General features: G+C 42.5%; 1 protein-coding gene across 1 annotated transcript in view; it reads left to right on the top strand.

The window, feature by feature from the left end:
- Positions 1-4664, top strand: part of CYP24A1 (cytochrome P450 family 24 subfamily A member 1) — a gene marked incomplete at both ends in the record, with an annotated part of 13316 nt that extends 8652 nt beyond the window's left edge. Inside the window, 5 exon segments of the mRNA XM_082671312.1 lie at positions 2657-2731; positions 2734-2905; positions 3701-3779; positions 4259-4456; positions 4554-4664. Of these exon segments, the coding sequence (XP_082527438.1) occupies positions 2657-2731; positions 2734-2905; positions 3701-3779; positions 4259-4456; positions 4554-4664 (635 nt within the window).
- Positions 4665-16128: the final 11464 nt, after the last annotated feature.

Here is a 16128-nt window from a genome sequence, read left to right as displayed (position 1 = left end):
GGCTGCGGTGGAAACGGTAAGGGTGGGCCCGGTTTTAGTTTGCTAAATCAATGGGCTGTAAAATCTTTTTCATGATGAATTTTACGTAGTCATTCAATTCACCTATTCCATAAGGATTAACTGAGCATTAGCTTAGCAGACATAAAAATTCTCATACTAGAGATGTGCAGGAGACCCAGAGCACAGCCTTTGTGCTTAAACATATGATAGAAAAATTCATGTGCTTTAGAGACAGAAATCCGGTTCAGGGTATAAGTGCTACGACAAATATGCAAAATGCGACAGGCATTAAGAAGCAGTAAAATCCTACAGCACAGCAAGGTAGATAATCGAGGTTTTTAAAAACTGGATATATTTTAGGCTGTGCATGTTACCCCAAAGTGCCTAACCGTGGATGTTATTTAGTCTAAAAACATTGGAATACTCTGCAATTCCAATAATATTTTTTTCTGCTTAAAATTGTCAACAGAGGGAGTTTGGGAAACACTTGATTTCAGTTTAAAGGAAACAGCTAATTTTTTTTTTTTTTTTTTTTTTTTTTTTGCGGTACGCGGGCCTCTCACTGTTGTGGCCTCTCCCGTTGCGGAGCACAGGCTCCGGACACGCAGGCCCAGCGGCCATGGCTCACGGGCCCAGCCGCTCCGCGGCATGTGGGATCCTCCCAGACCGGGGCTCGAACCCGCGTCCCCTGCATCGGCAGGGGGACTCTCAACCACTGCGCCACCAGGGAAGCCCCCCCCCCCCATGGAACTTAAGTGGTCTTGGGGCACAGATGATAGACATGTAAATAAATAATGAAATAGGATCATTTCAGATAGTGATCCAGGACCTGGAGGAAGCCATCAGGGTGAAGTCATAGAGAGGTAGGGGAGGTCGTCTCTCTCTGAGATGTCATATTGGAGCTGACACTGGAATAACGAGAAGGAGCCAGCCAAGGGAAGAGCTGGTGGAAGACCACTCGAAGTAGAGGAAACGGCACATGCCAAGGCCCTGGGCAGAAAGAAGGATGGACTGGAGACCTAGCACATGTGGTCAGAGTTGACAGGGGAGAAGATGATGGGCCCTGTTAACCAGGAGCCTTTGTGAGGCATTTGGATTTACTGCACCTGTGATGGAAATCTCTTGGAGTGTTTTAAACAAGGGAGGAACTTAATCAGATTGATGTTTTGTAAAGTGGGCTCTGGCTGGTGGATGGAAAATGGACCTAGCAGAGAGAGTGGAAATAGCAAGGCCAGCTCGCTATGAGATGTGTCTCCTCCATGGAGGTCAAGCCGGGATACTTTGTGCCCATGAGGTTTCTCAGGCCACTTCCCCTCCATTCAGCCCCTGCAGTTATCCTAAAAGGCCAGGGCTGTCTTACAGGGCTTTGGTGAAAGCTACAGTTATCTGCCTTTTGGAAACTCTATTTGGTACTTGCGGTAAGGGACCCACTGATACGGTTCAATCTGTTTCTTTTTTTAGTCCTGGCTATTCTGAAAGTCACATTTGGAAAATCAGAGAAATTTGAAAGTGTATCTAATTTGGTGGCTATGCCCTCTTCCTGTTTTGTAAATTGGACTCTTGTAATAATGACATCCACGGTTTATTTGCAGCTGAGGCTGGCGGTCCTCTGACAGGAAGAAGGCTACTTGGAGGCATCTTCTTCCAAAGATAATAAATACCATTGGCTCCAAATTGTCCTGCACTTGGCTCATTTATGTGAGTGGCACATAGCACTTAGCAAAAGCGTCTTCATGTCTGCAGAGAGGACACAATGACCATTTTTATGGGAATATTTGGCTTAAATTAGACAAAAATAGGCCTAAAGACAAATACATAAGACTACCAGTGGTGAGCATTATGAAGCTAAAAGCTGCACTGGTTGTTTCTGCCAATATTTTTTCTCTTCTCATTGCCTTTGGAAAGGAAATAAAGGATGCCACTTAAAAGGCCATGAGTCTTTGTCAGAAATTGTGGCTGGTTCTTTGAAATACTCAACTTGACGCTAGAATTTCTTATTTTGGTGTTGGCCGCCTCCTACCAGGGCTCTTTCCTTGAGGCTGAAACCCTGGGTCAGATAATGCCTTTTTATTTTTGTGGTAACTTTTGAGGGTGTGGCAAAAAAAATCTTTCTGTTAAATTCCAGGAATGCAACTTCTTGTGCATTTGCATTGCAAAATTTAAAAAAAAAAAAGACACTTTTATTAGCAACACTCTTAGGCTCTCTCCTCATTCAATTTTCACATTATTTTTTATATTAAACAATTAACAAATTTCATTTTGAGATAATTATCGATTCACATGCAATTCTAAGAAAAAAAATAGAGAGGATCCCTTAATCCTTCACCAAGTTTCCCTCAATGGTAACATGTGCATAAGATAAACTGTTATCACAACCCGGAAATTGATACTGTTGCAATCGTCCATCCGACTCTCATTGGGCCAGTTCTACACGCCCTCATTTGTGTTCAATTTTTGTACCAAACTATATTTTGCGTCCTAATGCAGCTGATTATTTAAAGAATTCTACTTTGATTCCCTCAGGAAATAAGCTATTATTCGTTGATGTGTTTTAGAAACTAAATCTGACTTTTCATACAGGGCATTTATTTGAAGCACAGCCAGGAAGGACATGTAAAAAGGCGTCACTCCTAATGTTTTCATGACGAGGTGGTAGGCATCACCTTTGGTTCAGCTCATACTGGTTTTAAGGCAGTTTATTTGCAGAAAACTCAAGTTTATGTCCATTTGGCTTTCAGACAGCAAACAGCTTAATGTGGATCCTCTTCAATTTATCTCGTAATCCCCACGTGCAACAAAAGCTTCTTAAGGAAATTCAGAGTGTACTGCCTGAGAATCAGATGCCACGGGCAGAGGATTTGAGGAATATGCCATATTTAAAAGCCTGTCTGAAAGAATCTATGCGGTAAGAACACGTGCCTAAGCCAATATGAATATGTCAGAAGGCTGTTCTCTGCAACACATAATGAGGGATGCCCTCCCACAGATGGCTCCCACAGTTGATTCGTAAACATTTACCAAGCTACAAAAAAAAAAAAAAGAGCCTTTGGACCATATTCCTTTTCTATTACTCATTTCCTAAATCGTTTGGGCAAATTCTATTAAATCTTGGAAAGTCAGAGTCTTGCCCTTTACATCAGTAATCATAATACTCTAATGGACGCTATGAGCAATAATTAAGATTAGGGGCACGATTGAAGGATGTGAGATGAAACCTCAGCAAGGAACCATATTATTATGTAAGACATAGAGACACCTTTGGTTTTGAGCCTCTGTATAAAATGTTCTTTGAAAATTCTTTTTCTGGAAAACAAAGCTCACAATGTGTTAGGGTCAGAAGGAAATATCTTTAACTTCATGAAGGGTAGTTAGGAGAAACCGAGAACAAACAACAAGCTTGAGGGCGAAGCATGTCAATGTACACATTTGAATGTGTACGGGGAATGAAACCGAACAAACACTATTAACAGCTATGAAGCAGGCTTGTACTTGGGGGTTTAACCAACACAATAAGATAAAGAATATAAACAAGAGGTGTAAATATTGGGAAGAAAGAGACAGAACTTCTTTGTAAAGAGTTGGGATCATGTTCCTTTTTTGAGAACTCAGGCAGCAACTATTTACTTAACCAGAATCTGCATTCCCTTGAGCTAGAACTTGGTCCGTGCCCACTTAGACATCTCTGATCTTGTTTCTTCAGGCTTACCCCGAGTGTGCCATTTACAACTCGAACTCTTGACAAAGCAATGGTTCTGGGGGAATATGCTTTACCGAAAGGAGTAAGTAGAATTTGTACAGTCTGTACCTTACCCTTTTCAAATAGCCATCAGATCTCCCTAAACGTTTCTACTGGGAGAGCATTCATTTTGGAAACGTGTAGATTGCAGTATGTAGTTGACGTGTTGTGTAGTCTAGCATTAGGAATAATGGTCTTCTGTCTCCATAGACAGACCTGGATTCAAGTATAGCCTTGAGTGAGTTACATAACCTCTGCGAGCCTCAGTTTTCTCATCTGTAAAATGGGAATAATAAAACCTACCACATGGGATTGTTGTGAGAATGTGATGTAAAATTTTAAAGTTCATGACCTATTTATTGTGCCAGTATCACCTGGCACATTTCAAGCACCCAATACATGTTGGCATTCATCATTATTATACCTTTGTGGGTTACTTTCACATTTGTAAGGTGATGGCTTTTGTAAATTTTGCTATTCAAACGTTTTCTTTAAGTGCTTTGTGTTTCTGTGTGTTTTTAGACAGTATTGATGCTAAATACCCATGTGTTGGGGTCCAATGAAGAAAATTTTGAAGATTCAAGTCAGTTTAGACCCGAACGATGGCTTCAAGACAAGAAAAAGATCAACCCTTTTGCCCATCTTCCATTTGGCATTGGGAAAAGAATGTGCATTGGTCGCCGATTAGCCGAGCTCCAGCTGCATTTGGCTCTCTGCTGGGTAAGACCCTGATGGGATTTCTGCAGCTGTATTCTGGGCTATTCCTCAAGGCAGGAGAAGAGGGGTGATTCTGCTTTTTTGTGCTTCTGTGTTCCAGATCGTCCGCAAATATGCCATCGTGGCCACAGACAAGGAGCCTGTGGAGATGCTGCACTTGGGCATCCTGGTACCCAGCCGACAGCTCCCCGTTGCTTTCCACCAGAGATAGGAGGCCTCAGGTGAGCATCTGGGGTGTGGAGAATGGCCAAGAGGTGAGCCAAGCTTGTAAGTCAACCATACTTGGCTTGGAGTCCCTGCTCACTGTTGGTTCACTGGGTGACCTTGAACAGTTACTTAACCTTTCTGCCTTCACAATTTTTGTTTCGTTTGTAAAATGGGGACCAAAATAGTATCCATCCAGAAAGATGATATGAATACAAAATACCTAGCCCAGAGCCTGGCATCAACTAAGTGCTCCAAGATGCAAGCTGCTTGTCATGGTTTTTGCTTGTGAATATCGGGGTGGGGGGCAAACTTTTTCTGTAAAGGACCAGTTGGCAAATATTTTAGGCTTTGCAGGACATAAGGTCTCTCTCACATCCACTTTGCTCCACCTCAGGGCAGCCTCAGACAACTGGTCAATGAATAGGGGTGACTATTGTATTAGTTTTCTATTGTTGCCATAACAAATTACTAAAACAAATTACTTACAAATTACTAAAACTTGTATTAAATAGCACACATTTATTATTTTATCATTCTATAGGTCAGAAATTCAACACAGCTCTTGCCAGGATAGAATCAAGTTGTCATTCGGCAGGGCTGTGTTCCTTTCTGGAAGCTCTAGGGGAGAATCTGTTCCCTTACAGATTTCCGTTGTTGGCAGAATTTAGTTTCTTATGGCTGTAAGACTGAGGTTTCTGTTTTCTTGCATCAACTAAGAGTTATTCTCAGCTCCTAGAGGCCACCATTCCTTGGTTCATGACCTCTTCCTCCATCTTCAAAGCCAACTAGCGTCTAGGCTTCAAATCCCTCATCCTTCTTCTATTGCATCTCTCAGACAGGATATCATTCGGGATGATCTCCCCATTTCGAGGTCCATAACCTTAATCACATCTGCAACACTCCCTTTGCAATGCAAAGTAATCTATTCACAGGTTCTGGGGATTAGGGACTCAGCCTTTTTTGAGGGCCATGATTCTGCCTACCATTACTATATTTCAATAAATCTTTATTTGTAAAAAGAGGTGGTAGTACTTATTGGACCATAGGGTCTTGATTTACAGACCCCTGGCATAGAAGAGGAGATATTTACCAGCCTGTATTAAATACAATGTAATACTTTTTCTGCAACATACCATTTATTACCTTTTCTGACAGTGTGGGTGTTCTCATGCCAGCTTCATAATTTTTGCCATATTCATATATCAGCTATTTAATTGCTGCTTAATTATTTCCTTTAAATTAACATAGGCCTAATAGTATACTTTAGCCTTATTTCTAATTTCCTTGATGAAATGGTGTTTTTTTTAGTCTAGTTATTTCCCCCTAATCCACAATAAAATGAATTTTCAACTACTGCAGGGATAAGAAGTTAGCCTGAGAAATCTCTAGTATTATCAGATGTGAAAATATGACATTTCTGATACATAGCTTTATAGAATTAGGTGCCAGTGGTAAAAATCAGTCTTAATCACTCTTCCCTTTCAACGACATCACCTAGAATTTGCCTAGAACTAGTTGCTGTTTGCTAACTGCAAGGGTATTTGCTGATAGGTGGATTATTTCGGGAAACATGCAATTACAGATGAAATTTCTGATTGAGGCCCAGTGAATTCCTCCCTACGTGTCTGGTATCATTAGGCAATTGTCAGATTCTGAACATGCCAACAAACAGAGTTGAATCAAGTAGGATAATGAAGGAATTCTAGCTTAATTGCGAAACTTCCAGTCTTCAGCTAGGACAGTGTGCACAGTTATCTTGGTGAAACACAAGAGCCCAGGGCACTACTGGTTTTAGCATTTATTTTTTTGCTAATAATTCCTCTTGTTTAACTATACTGCTCTGATGTATAATTGGGGTATACTTTATTTTCCAGATTTTTTCTTTTTTTTTACCAAGACCGCGAGCAGCAATTTTTACCCTTTTGCAAGAATGAGGCTTTGGGCTTCTGCATGACAGGAAAGCACACATCAAAACCCTGAGCATGAAACAGCATGTAAAGAACATTTAGTCCCAGGTGTTTATACTCTTTCTTCTGTACAATTGTTCTAGAAGCTGTACTGTCTGTGTAGCTGATGGTATTTATTAAGATGGTATCTGGCTCAGGGAAAGCAGATTGTTGGAATGCCAGGCACTCTACAGGGTATACCGCCTGCTTACACATAACTTACACGTAACTGACGTCAGCACCATCCTGACTTACACAGAATTGCTCATCATCCTGTTTTCTCTTGTATAGGGCAGTTGGGCACTTATCCGTTGGTCAGGTAAAAGTCACTAAATGGGGCTTCCCTGGTGGCGCAGTGGTTGAGAGTCCGCCTGCCGGTGCAGGGGACCCGGGTTCGTGCCCCGGTCCGGGAAGATCCCACATGCCATGGAGCGGCTGGGCCCATGAGCCATGGCCGCTGAGCCTGCGCGTCCGGAGCCCGTGCTCCGCAACGGGAGAGGCCACAACAGTGAGAGGCCTGCGTACCGCAAAATAAATAAATAAATAAATAAATAAATAAAGTCACTAAATGTTTCTGTCCTAGCTTTACCAGATTCACTGCTGGAATCTTCACTTCTCAGAAGTTTACATTTCACAATGAAAGACCGACTATAGCTAGATTATTGGGGGCCTGTGTAGTATTGACGATCCATTTGTTGTAACTCTGTTTAATATATTTGGGGAAATACTGCTTAATAATAGAAGCAAAACTAAATATTGGTTAAAGTTATCAGGTCTCTATGAAGCTGTTGTGTTTTTTTTCTTGTTTTGAAATAGAAACATTATTGGAAAATTAGAGAAAACCTCTATGTTAAGAAGTACTTTAATGAAGTCAAAACCTCCTGTCTAAGAATGCCTTAATGATTTACTGTGGCATCATTGTGTTAAAGGATCCTGAAATTATTTAATTATGGCATTGAGTCTATTTAATCTATTAAGAACTGGATCAGTAGTTTTTAAATTGTGTGTATGTGTGTATGTGCGTGTGTGTGTGTGTGTGTGTGTGTGTGTGTGTATTCGAATGGCAATTTGCTTACATCACTTAAAAATATATATATGATATTTGACTTAGAAGTTTAGGGCAATGTTCTAAAGTTTAGTCATGGCTTAAAAATATTCAGTGACTTTCCCTGCCTTAATTTTCCCAGCTATAGATGGGTCAGTAGTAAAGTGTGCATACATTATAGATTAACTAGGTAAACCATGTTATGTGACTTGAACTCCTTGGGAAAATATGATTTCATAAACGGAAAAGGCATATAGATTTAAGCAATACTTGTAAAACTCTTAAAAATTGTGTTTACATGTAGTTTATTTGCACAGGTTTTTACTACTACTTTTCCTAAAAGCATACTATATGTTTCTGTATATTTGATAAAGATTTCCCTTTTTAGGTTACATTTTTAGACTATTTCAGAAGTGTACATTTATATCTTTATTTTGAACAAATATGTGCACATCACCAAAATAAGTATATGCTTTCTCACTGCTGTGAAATTCTTTTTAGAATTACAAATCCACATGTGTTGTCAGATTTCATCTGTATATCTTCTTTGAATTCTCTAAAAGAATAAAAGTTTTCAAATATGTGAGATGTTTCCCCTTCATTGCATTTCATTTTTTAAAAAAATTATTTATGTTATTTATTTATTTATGGCTGTGTTGCGTCTTCGTTGCTGCACATGGGCTTTCTCTAGTTGCGGCGAGTGGGGGCTACTCTTTGTTGTGGTGCACAGGCTTCTCATTGCGGTGGCTTTTCTTGTCGCGGAGCACGGGCTCTAGGCGTGTGGGCTTCAGTAGTTGTGGCATGCAGGCTCAGCAGTTGTGGCACACGGGCTTAGTTGCTCCGCGGCATGTGGGATCTTCCTGGACCAGGGCTTGAACCCGTGCCCCCTGCATTGGCAGGCGGATTCTTAACCACTACGCCACCAGGGAAGCCCCTCCCCTTCACTGCATTTCTTACAACCAAAGTTAAACATTCAAACTTTGTATCACTAGAAAATTTTGTCATGTGGCTAGTTTACAATATAATATTACAATAATATTTTACAGTAGCTTTACCAAAAGATGATCATTTGAATGGCAAAATAACTTTCCTTTTTTTACTCCATTCACTTCTATATGCACCACCATCCCCTTCACTCTGGACCACAGCAGAAACTGCCAACTGATCTCTATCTTGCTTCCTTCTAGACTGTTCTTTGTCCATTGGCCATATTGGTCTTTTTAAAACCCAAGCCCGACGGTGTCCCAGCCCTGCTTCTGTGGCATCCCATTGCTCTCACATAAAGATCCAATTCCTTAAGCTGGACTTCCGTGTCTTGTAAAGTACAGCCCACTCACCCACAGGCCCCAGCGCACCCGAGCCACCGGAGGCCTCTGCACTCTGGCCACACTGGCTTCTGCCAGTCTCTTCTATTCTTTAAACACTCTCTGCCCCCGAGTCTTTGCACCTGATGTCTTTCCTCCTGGAGCACTCTTTCTTCACCTGTTCATCTCTCCTATGCACCAATCAGAGCACAGCTCAAGCTTCCTGGAGGATGTCTTCCTGGATGATCGAAATCCCCCAGAGGCTGAGGCTGACACTCTCTCTCTCTCTGTCTCTCTCTGTCTCTCTCTGTCTCTCTCTCTCTCTCTCTATATATATATATCCTATTTGTTGGTCTCTGTTTAGGGGGAGCCCCGATTGATACACTCACTCTAAAAGTGTGCTAATGTTACCTCCATTTTACAGATGTGGAGGAGGAAACTGAAGCTCAGAGTTTAAACAAACTTTAACTGTTTTTTACAATGAAAAGTTTTTTTTTTAACTGATTATATAAATAGTGCTTCTGAACTTTATGGTGACCAATAAATCCAGGCACATTTCCCCAAAGTCATCCTGTTGACAGGTGGCTGAGCCAGGACTCAGCCAAGTCACACAACCTCCTGGCCACAGCCTGGTAGATGGGTGTGTGGTTCACTGCTCGGCCCAGGTGAACGTGACAGATCTGTTACGATTGTTGTCAATCATACATGCCATTCAGCGTCTGTGGCTTATCGTTATGTCTCCTCCAGTCCCCATTCTGTCTCCCCGAAAGCCACCTCCATTCTTTAGCTCAAACAAAAGTCTAATGGGTGCTTATGGGAAACCAGTTCATGAGGATACATTGGGAATGCTGTCCACTTGGCTTTTGAGATGTCCAGATAATTTTTGGAGAGAGAGAGGGAGGCAAGAAAAGAGGGGAGGGAAAAGAACTACGGAAGGAAGGAGAGAATCGAGAGATCAAGGGATTTCCTCGATGTTTGTAGCCAAGATTCTACACACGAGATTGGCACTGCTCCTCTGAATAGTAGAAAATTATTTATGGGGCAGCTATACTCATAAGCAGGTGATGGAGGGGAGTTGCATTATATGCACCTTTAACCCATGCAGACTTAACCGTCCGTGCTCAGAGCAGAGGTGTGACTACGACAGAAGGTAGCACAGGTGACTCCAGCAGCCTGAGTGTGGTTGCAGGGCCCAGGGATCTCAGGGCTGATGGCGGGTCACTGGTGGAAGGAGCTAGCTCCTAACACAGCTGGGTATGGGGTCTGAGGCGTCCCAAAGATTGTGTTGGCCTGGCCAGAGCCAGGCCCAGCTGGTCTCGGCGAAGGGCCTGGCCTGCTACGAGCGGACGGGGGGATTACGGTTTTCTATTGTCTGCCCCCTGGTGGGTGAGGCTGGTCCCGAGGCCAGAGCCGGCTTCCTGGAGGGCAGGGCCAGGGCGCAGGGGATTCTGGAGCTGATGCCTCAACGCGGGGGGGGGGGGGGGGGGGGGGGGGCGGAGCTGCGTCCGAGGCCCTCTTGTGGGCAGGGCCGTGTCTAGAGGCGGCAGTGAGCTCAGGGGGTCTTGAGGTAGCCCGTCTGCTGATGGGTGGGGCTGGGTCCCTGCCCAGTCAGTTGCCTGGCCTGAGGCGTCCAGCACTGGCACCTATGGGCTGTCGGGTAGGGCCAGGCCTTGGCACTAATGAGCTGGAGGGAGGCTCCCACCAGGACAGCCGCCGGAAGCCGGCAAGCGGCAGCGTCCACGCGGTAGGACGGTTCCTGAGGATGCCACCTGCCAGTGTCTGTGTCCCCAAAGTGAGCAGCAGCCACCCCCGCTTCTCCGGGAGACTGTCCAAGACCAGCAGGTAGGTCTGGCCCAGGCTCCTATCCAATTACTGCTTTTGTGCTGGGCCCTAGTGCGCGTGAGAGGTTGTGTGGCCCTTTAAGAGTGACGTCGCTATTTCCCCCGCAGTCCTGGGGGGCTCCGGAAGTTAAACCCTGCTGACCTTCAAAGCCGAATGCTCTGGGGGCCCGTCTTCCCAGGGCAGGACCCCCCAGGCTGGGGAGCCTGACGTGGGGCTCAGAGGTCACACTCTCGTGGGAGAACCTCTGCAGTGTAATTACTCTCCAGTTTGTGGGTCGCCCACCCTGGGAATATGGGACTTGACGAGTCCCATATCACGAGTCTGCCCCTCCTGCCCGTCTCGCTGTGGTTCCTTCTCTATGTCTTTAGTTGTGGAAGATCCTTTCTGGTAGGTTCTGGTCTTTTTCATTGATGGTTGTTCTGCAGATAGTTGTGATTTTGGTGTGCCCACGAGAGGAGATGAACTCAGGGTCTTTGTCGCGGAGCACGGGCTCTAGGCGTGTGGGCTTCAGTAGTTGTGGCATGCAGGTTCTGTTGGCCCCAACCTCTCAAGGGGGCATATATACCTTTCACAAGTGATGTGCCGGGTGAATTTGGGAGGTATGCAGACAAATAACTTTTATTACTGATAATGTGTGTTTACAATTATCTTCTGTAATACTAATATTTGTTAAATGTCTAGTAGTACTATTAAATTTGCTTTTTAAATAAGTTGATTTACATTATAGAGGGGAGATGATAGTGAGTGATATTTCTCAAAGCATATAAATTAGGCAAAACAACCATGAAAATGGCACAAGGGTATCTGGAAATGAGGAATTTCTGGAATTTAATAACCCTAGGATGAAGGTGTGAGTAGATTTTTCATTTTACAGATGAGGAAGCTGAGGCTTGGAGATTAATAAATGCTTATGTTTCTTGGAACTCTTATGCGATGGGGTCAGGATTTGAACCCAGGACGTTTGGCTGTGGAGCCCAGACACTCAGGTGGCCTCCGTGTTTCCCACCTCCTGTTAGTCACATCGTTATATAACCCCCTCAAAGTATGGGGAAGACCTGTGACTTGCTTCTAACCAATAGCCTATGTCAAAAGTGACGGGACCTCACCTCCTGATTATGTAATAGAAGATTGTCACATCTGTCCTCCCAGGAGACACTCTCCTTTGCAGGTTTTGATGACTAAACGGCTGATGGGGGGGCTCCACATGGCAAGGAACTGAGGGCAACCTCCTATTAAAAAGGAAAGTCCAAAAAGGAACCTAGTAAGTCCCAGATTAATCATCAGAACAGTATCATGCACTGATTTATCCAACAAATATCTATTAAATTGCATACTTGTTAAGGATAAAGGAATTCTATTCTCACGTTATAAGAGTTGTTCCTTGTTCCCTTCTGGAAATTCTCTGCTTTCCACAGTGTAGTTCACTATGGAGACAAGCTCATCCCACCTGTCAAGATAGGATTGATTAGTTCTTTTTTAACACTTAAATTGTAGGAAATTATCTAACATTTGTTCTCCAACGTGTTTAAGATTTTTAATTTCAGGTACATTTTGACTGTGGGAAAACCCCACATGAGTTCTCTTACTTCTCATTGAAAATGAATAGATGAAAATGAGGAAGAAAACATGAAAGTGAATAAGAAGGGAGGGCACTCCTGTTTTCGAGACATCAGTGAAGTGGATTCTGGTTTTCATTAAATAACAGAAGCAGACTATTAATTAAAATGAGGAACTAAAATTATAAGGCCATGAAGTTTAGCTTCTAGAAGGATTGCCTTCTAGAAGTACAGTGTCGGCTAGATCAGGGCCATAGACACAGCAGAATATGCGGCCATTGTGTTCTTAATGAAATTCCCAAGACTAATTCCATCTATTTTTCTTAGAGTTTCTGGTTAAAGGTGCTGAGTCTGACTTTGGATGAGCACTCATTCAATTTGCCAAGTTTTTCCAAGGTTCACTAGCAAATGACCTGGGAAAAAATTCATATTAAGGCTTTAAAAGTCTACAAGTACCGGAAGAGCTTAAAATAGTTAACTCATCAACTAGCCCGGAATGAACTTAGGATAAGTTTGTCTAACATGTTCCTTGTTAGGACCAGAAAAAAAAACAAAACAGAAAACAACTTCATCTGAGGAAAGGACAATTCATTTGTGTAGGTCAATATCAAACTTCCTCAGTAATGAATGACTTTGGTAGTTATTCATGTTCTGGCAGATCTGATGAAATCACATTTTATCCCTAAATTTCTAAGTGACTTTGATCAAGAGATGTTGGAAGCTGGAAAAGTTACACTAGCCTTCTGAAATGAACTGGGTAGCATGCTTTCTTTTCCTGTTTTCAGAAAGGCTTTGGATTATTAGTACCTTAAAAGTTAAACACCTATAAAACTACACAGGTATGCTCAGGACTGGCTACATAATTTGCAGGGTCCAGTGTCAAATAAAAATGAGGAACTTCTTGTTAAAAAAAAAAATTAAGAATTTCAAGATAGTGGCCCAAGGCATTAAACCAAGTGCCCATCTAAGCTTGGGGTCCCATGTGACTGCCCATGTAAGATCCCATAGCCATGGACCCAGCCCTGACATGGGCATGGAGGTGTTTGACCACCACGTCAATTGCTTTATCGATTATTGGTTTATTTAGATCTTCTTTTTCTTCTTGGGTCAGTTTAAGTCATTTACATTTTTTCCCCAAAGCTTGACTGAGGCTGGAGAACCCCCTCCCGAGATGGCTCCCTTGTGGGGCAGCAAGTTGCTAGCCATTTGGACGGAGCCTTAGTTCTTCACTACGTGGATATCTTCATAGAGTTTCCTGTGTGTACTTATAGCCCAGCTGACCTCTCCCAGTGAGAGCAAGGCAGAAGCCACATTTTCTTTTAGGAGATAAGCTAATAACAGTAATAATAATAATGATGATAATAATCATTTACTGAAGTGCTTACTGTGTGCCAACAATGTAGTCAGCACTCTGTGTACATTATTTCATTTTATTTTTTATTTTTTTGGCCACGCGGTTTGTGGGATATTAGCTCCCCAGCCAGGGGTTGAACCTGGGCCCTCTGCAGTGAAAGCATAGAGTCCTAACCACTGGACTGCCAGGGAATTCCCCCGTTATTTCATTTTTAAATGCACAGCGACAGCAACAAGTCCTTACTGTTACCAACCCCGGGATATGAATGAATAAACAGGTTTGGATAAATTAAGTAACTTGTCTTCCCTTTTCTACAGAAGTTCTTAACAGAATTATCTAGACCAACCCTGGTTGAATCAGAGTTTCTCAGCATCAGCATTAGTGACGTTTAAAGCTAAACAATTCCCTGGGTCGGGGTGTTGTCCTGTGCATTGCAGAATACTTCGCAGCTTCCCTGGTCTCCACCTGCTAGATGCCAACAGCACCCTCTCTCAGTTGTGACAACGAAAGATGTCACCAGACATTGCCAAACGTCCCCTGGGAGGCAAAATCACCGCAGTTGAGAATTACTGCTCACACTAGGATTTTTCTCGGTTGAGATGTCACTTCAGTATAGTGCAAAATTTCAAGCGTTGGATGCAAATTCCATCCATTGAAATGAGAACGAAAAGGAGCATGCATTCATTCCACAAGCATGTATTGTCTCCCTAGAGACCTGTACACACAACTGTAAAAATGCCTACACCGGCAGTCGTGAACTTTCCAAGATATGTAGGGGTGAGTTATTAAGTGTTGGAGATTAAAATCTGTACTATGGATTAGCAATCAAATAAAGAATTGGCTTGTCAGGTCAGATTAGGCTGACAAAATTAGGAACCACATGAATCACTGAGTTAACTGCAACAAAAGCTGCAGTTTACCGAATGCATTCCATTTACCCATTTCAGAAGGAATTCCGCCTGCCTTTGAAGCAAAGAAAGTTTAGGGAATGTATAGATTTCCATGCCAGTGTTGAAATTGCTTTGGGAATCTGTTCATTACCAATATATTTATCTTGCATTACAAACAGTTCCCAGGGATCTTGTATCAGCCCTCAGAAAGACAATTGAGAAAAATGACTTGTGAACAAGACATTATTACTCAAAACATGTTGTTGGCAATTCAGTTCTAAACAATGGCTTCGGGAAACACGTTTGTCTCAGCAAGTTAATGCATTTTTATCTGTTATTGAATAATTAGGTGGCTGAGTAACTCGGTACAAATGTTATCCCTACCACTAATGCTATTATTCATTTGGACATAAGGATGGAAATCCTTCAAGTTTCTAGCAACTTCTGGCAACTTGTAGAAAGTTAAGCCATCAAAAAGAATAATAAGGGCTATGATCTCTAACTGATGACTTTAATTCTGAACACCATGAGAGCTGGGGTTCAGGCAGACTTGCTCTTAGCTGCTTTGCCAGAACCTGGTCTAGTGTCTGGTACATAGTAAGTGCTCAGAAACCTTAGTTGAGAACACTGAATGATCTTTAAAAGTTCATTAGCTTCATTTCCTAGAAGACTGTCAAGAAATGTAACTCTGGAATGGATTTGAAATCTGTTTCTTATCCTCTACCATGTTCCAAATAATCTTGTAACACCTTTTGATATAAATACCTGAATCATCAGCTCATCCTTTGGCTTTGAGAGTTGATTAGATTTTGCATTGGGGTTGAACTTAGATGCTCCTGTTGAGCTGGCCCAGTGCTTGACTCCCAGCTCATCTGAGGGCAAATGGTGAGCCTGCCAAACTTTACCATACCAAAGGGGAATTTTTTATGACATGTCTGAACTTCTGGCATCCTGAGTATGCATTACCGGGGATCATGCAGACCACCAAATCCACCATCCCTCCAATCTAAACTGATTGCAGGCTGGGCTTCCCAGAAGTGTTAGCACATCACTAAACTTTATGAAACACTTCAAGGAGTAGCTGCATTCTGCAGTAATAAAAAAAAAAAAAAGGAATAAGAGCAAGGGCAGTGGTAGATAATATCTACTGAGAATTTGTGTGACAATCATTATGGCTAAGTTTGTTTATAAGCATTATCTTACTTTAGTTTTTACATCCATCATGAGCTGTGAGGTAGAATTATCTCCAGTGTTCAGATGAGGAGATAGAAGCTTAGAAAGTTAAGAAGTATGCCACAGTTCGCAGAGCTAAGGAGTGGTAAACCTGATCTTGGAACCCAATATTCTTTTTGACCCCAGAGCGTGGGCTCACAATCACTATGATTTATGTCTTCAAATGAGACATAAAAAAAAACATCAACATAGTAGACATTACATGAGTCTGAGTTCATACTTGAAAGGTGTAGAAAGATGAGCTGCCCTTGTGGGGCCCCTCCGCTCCCACACTGAGCAAGATGACCTGTGTGACCAA

This window comes from Grampus griseus (assembly GCF_964374135.1).
Source record: "Grampus griseus genome assembly, chromosome: 14".
NCBI lineage: Eukaryota > Metazoa > Chordata > Mammalia > Artiodactyla > Delphinidae > Grampus > Grampus griseus.
Note: the sequence above shows the minus strand (reverse complement) of the source record. Positions and strands in the feature narration are given on the sequence as shown.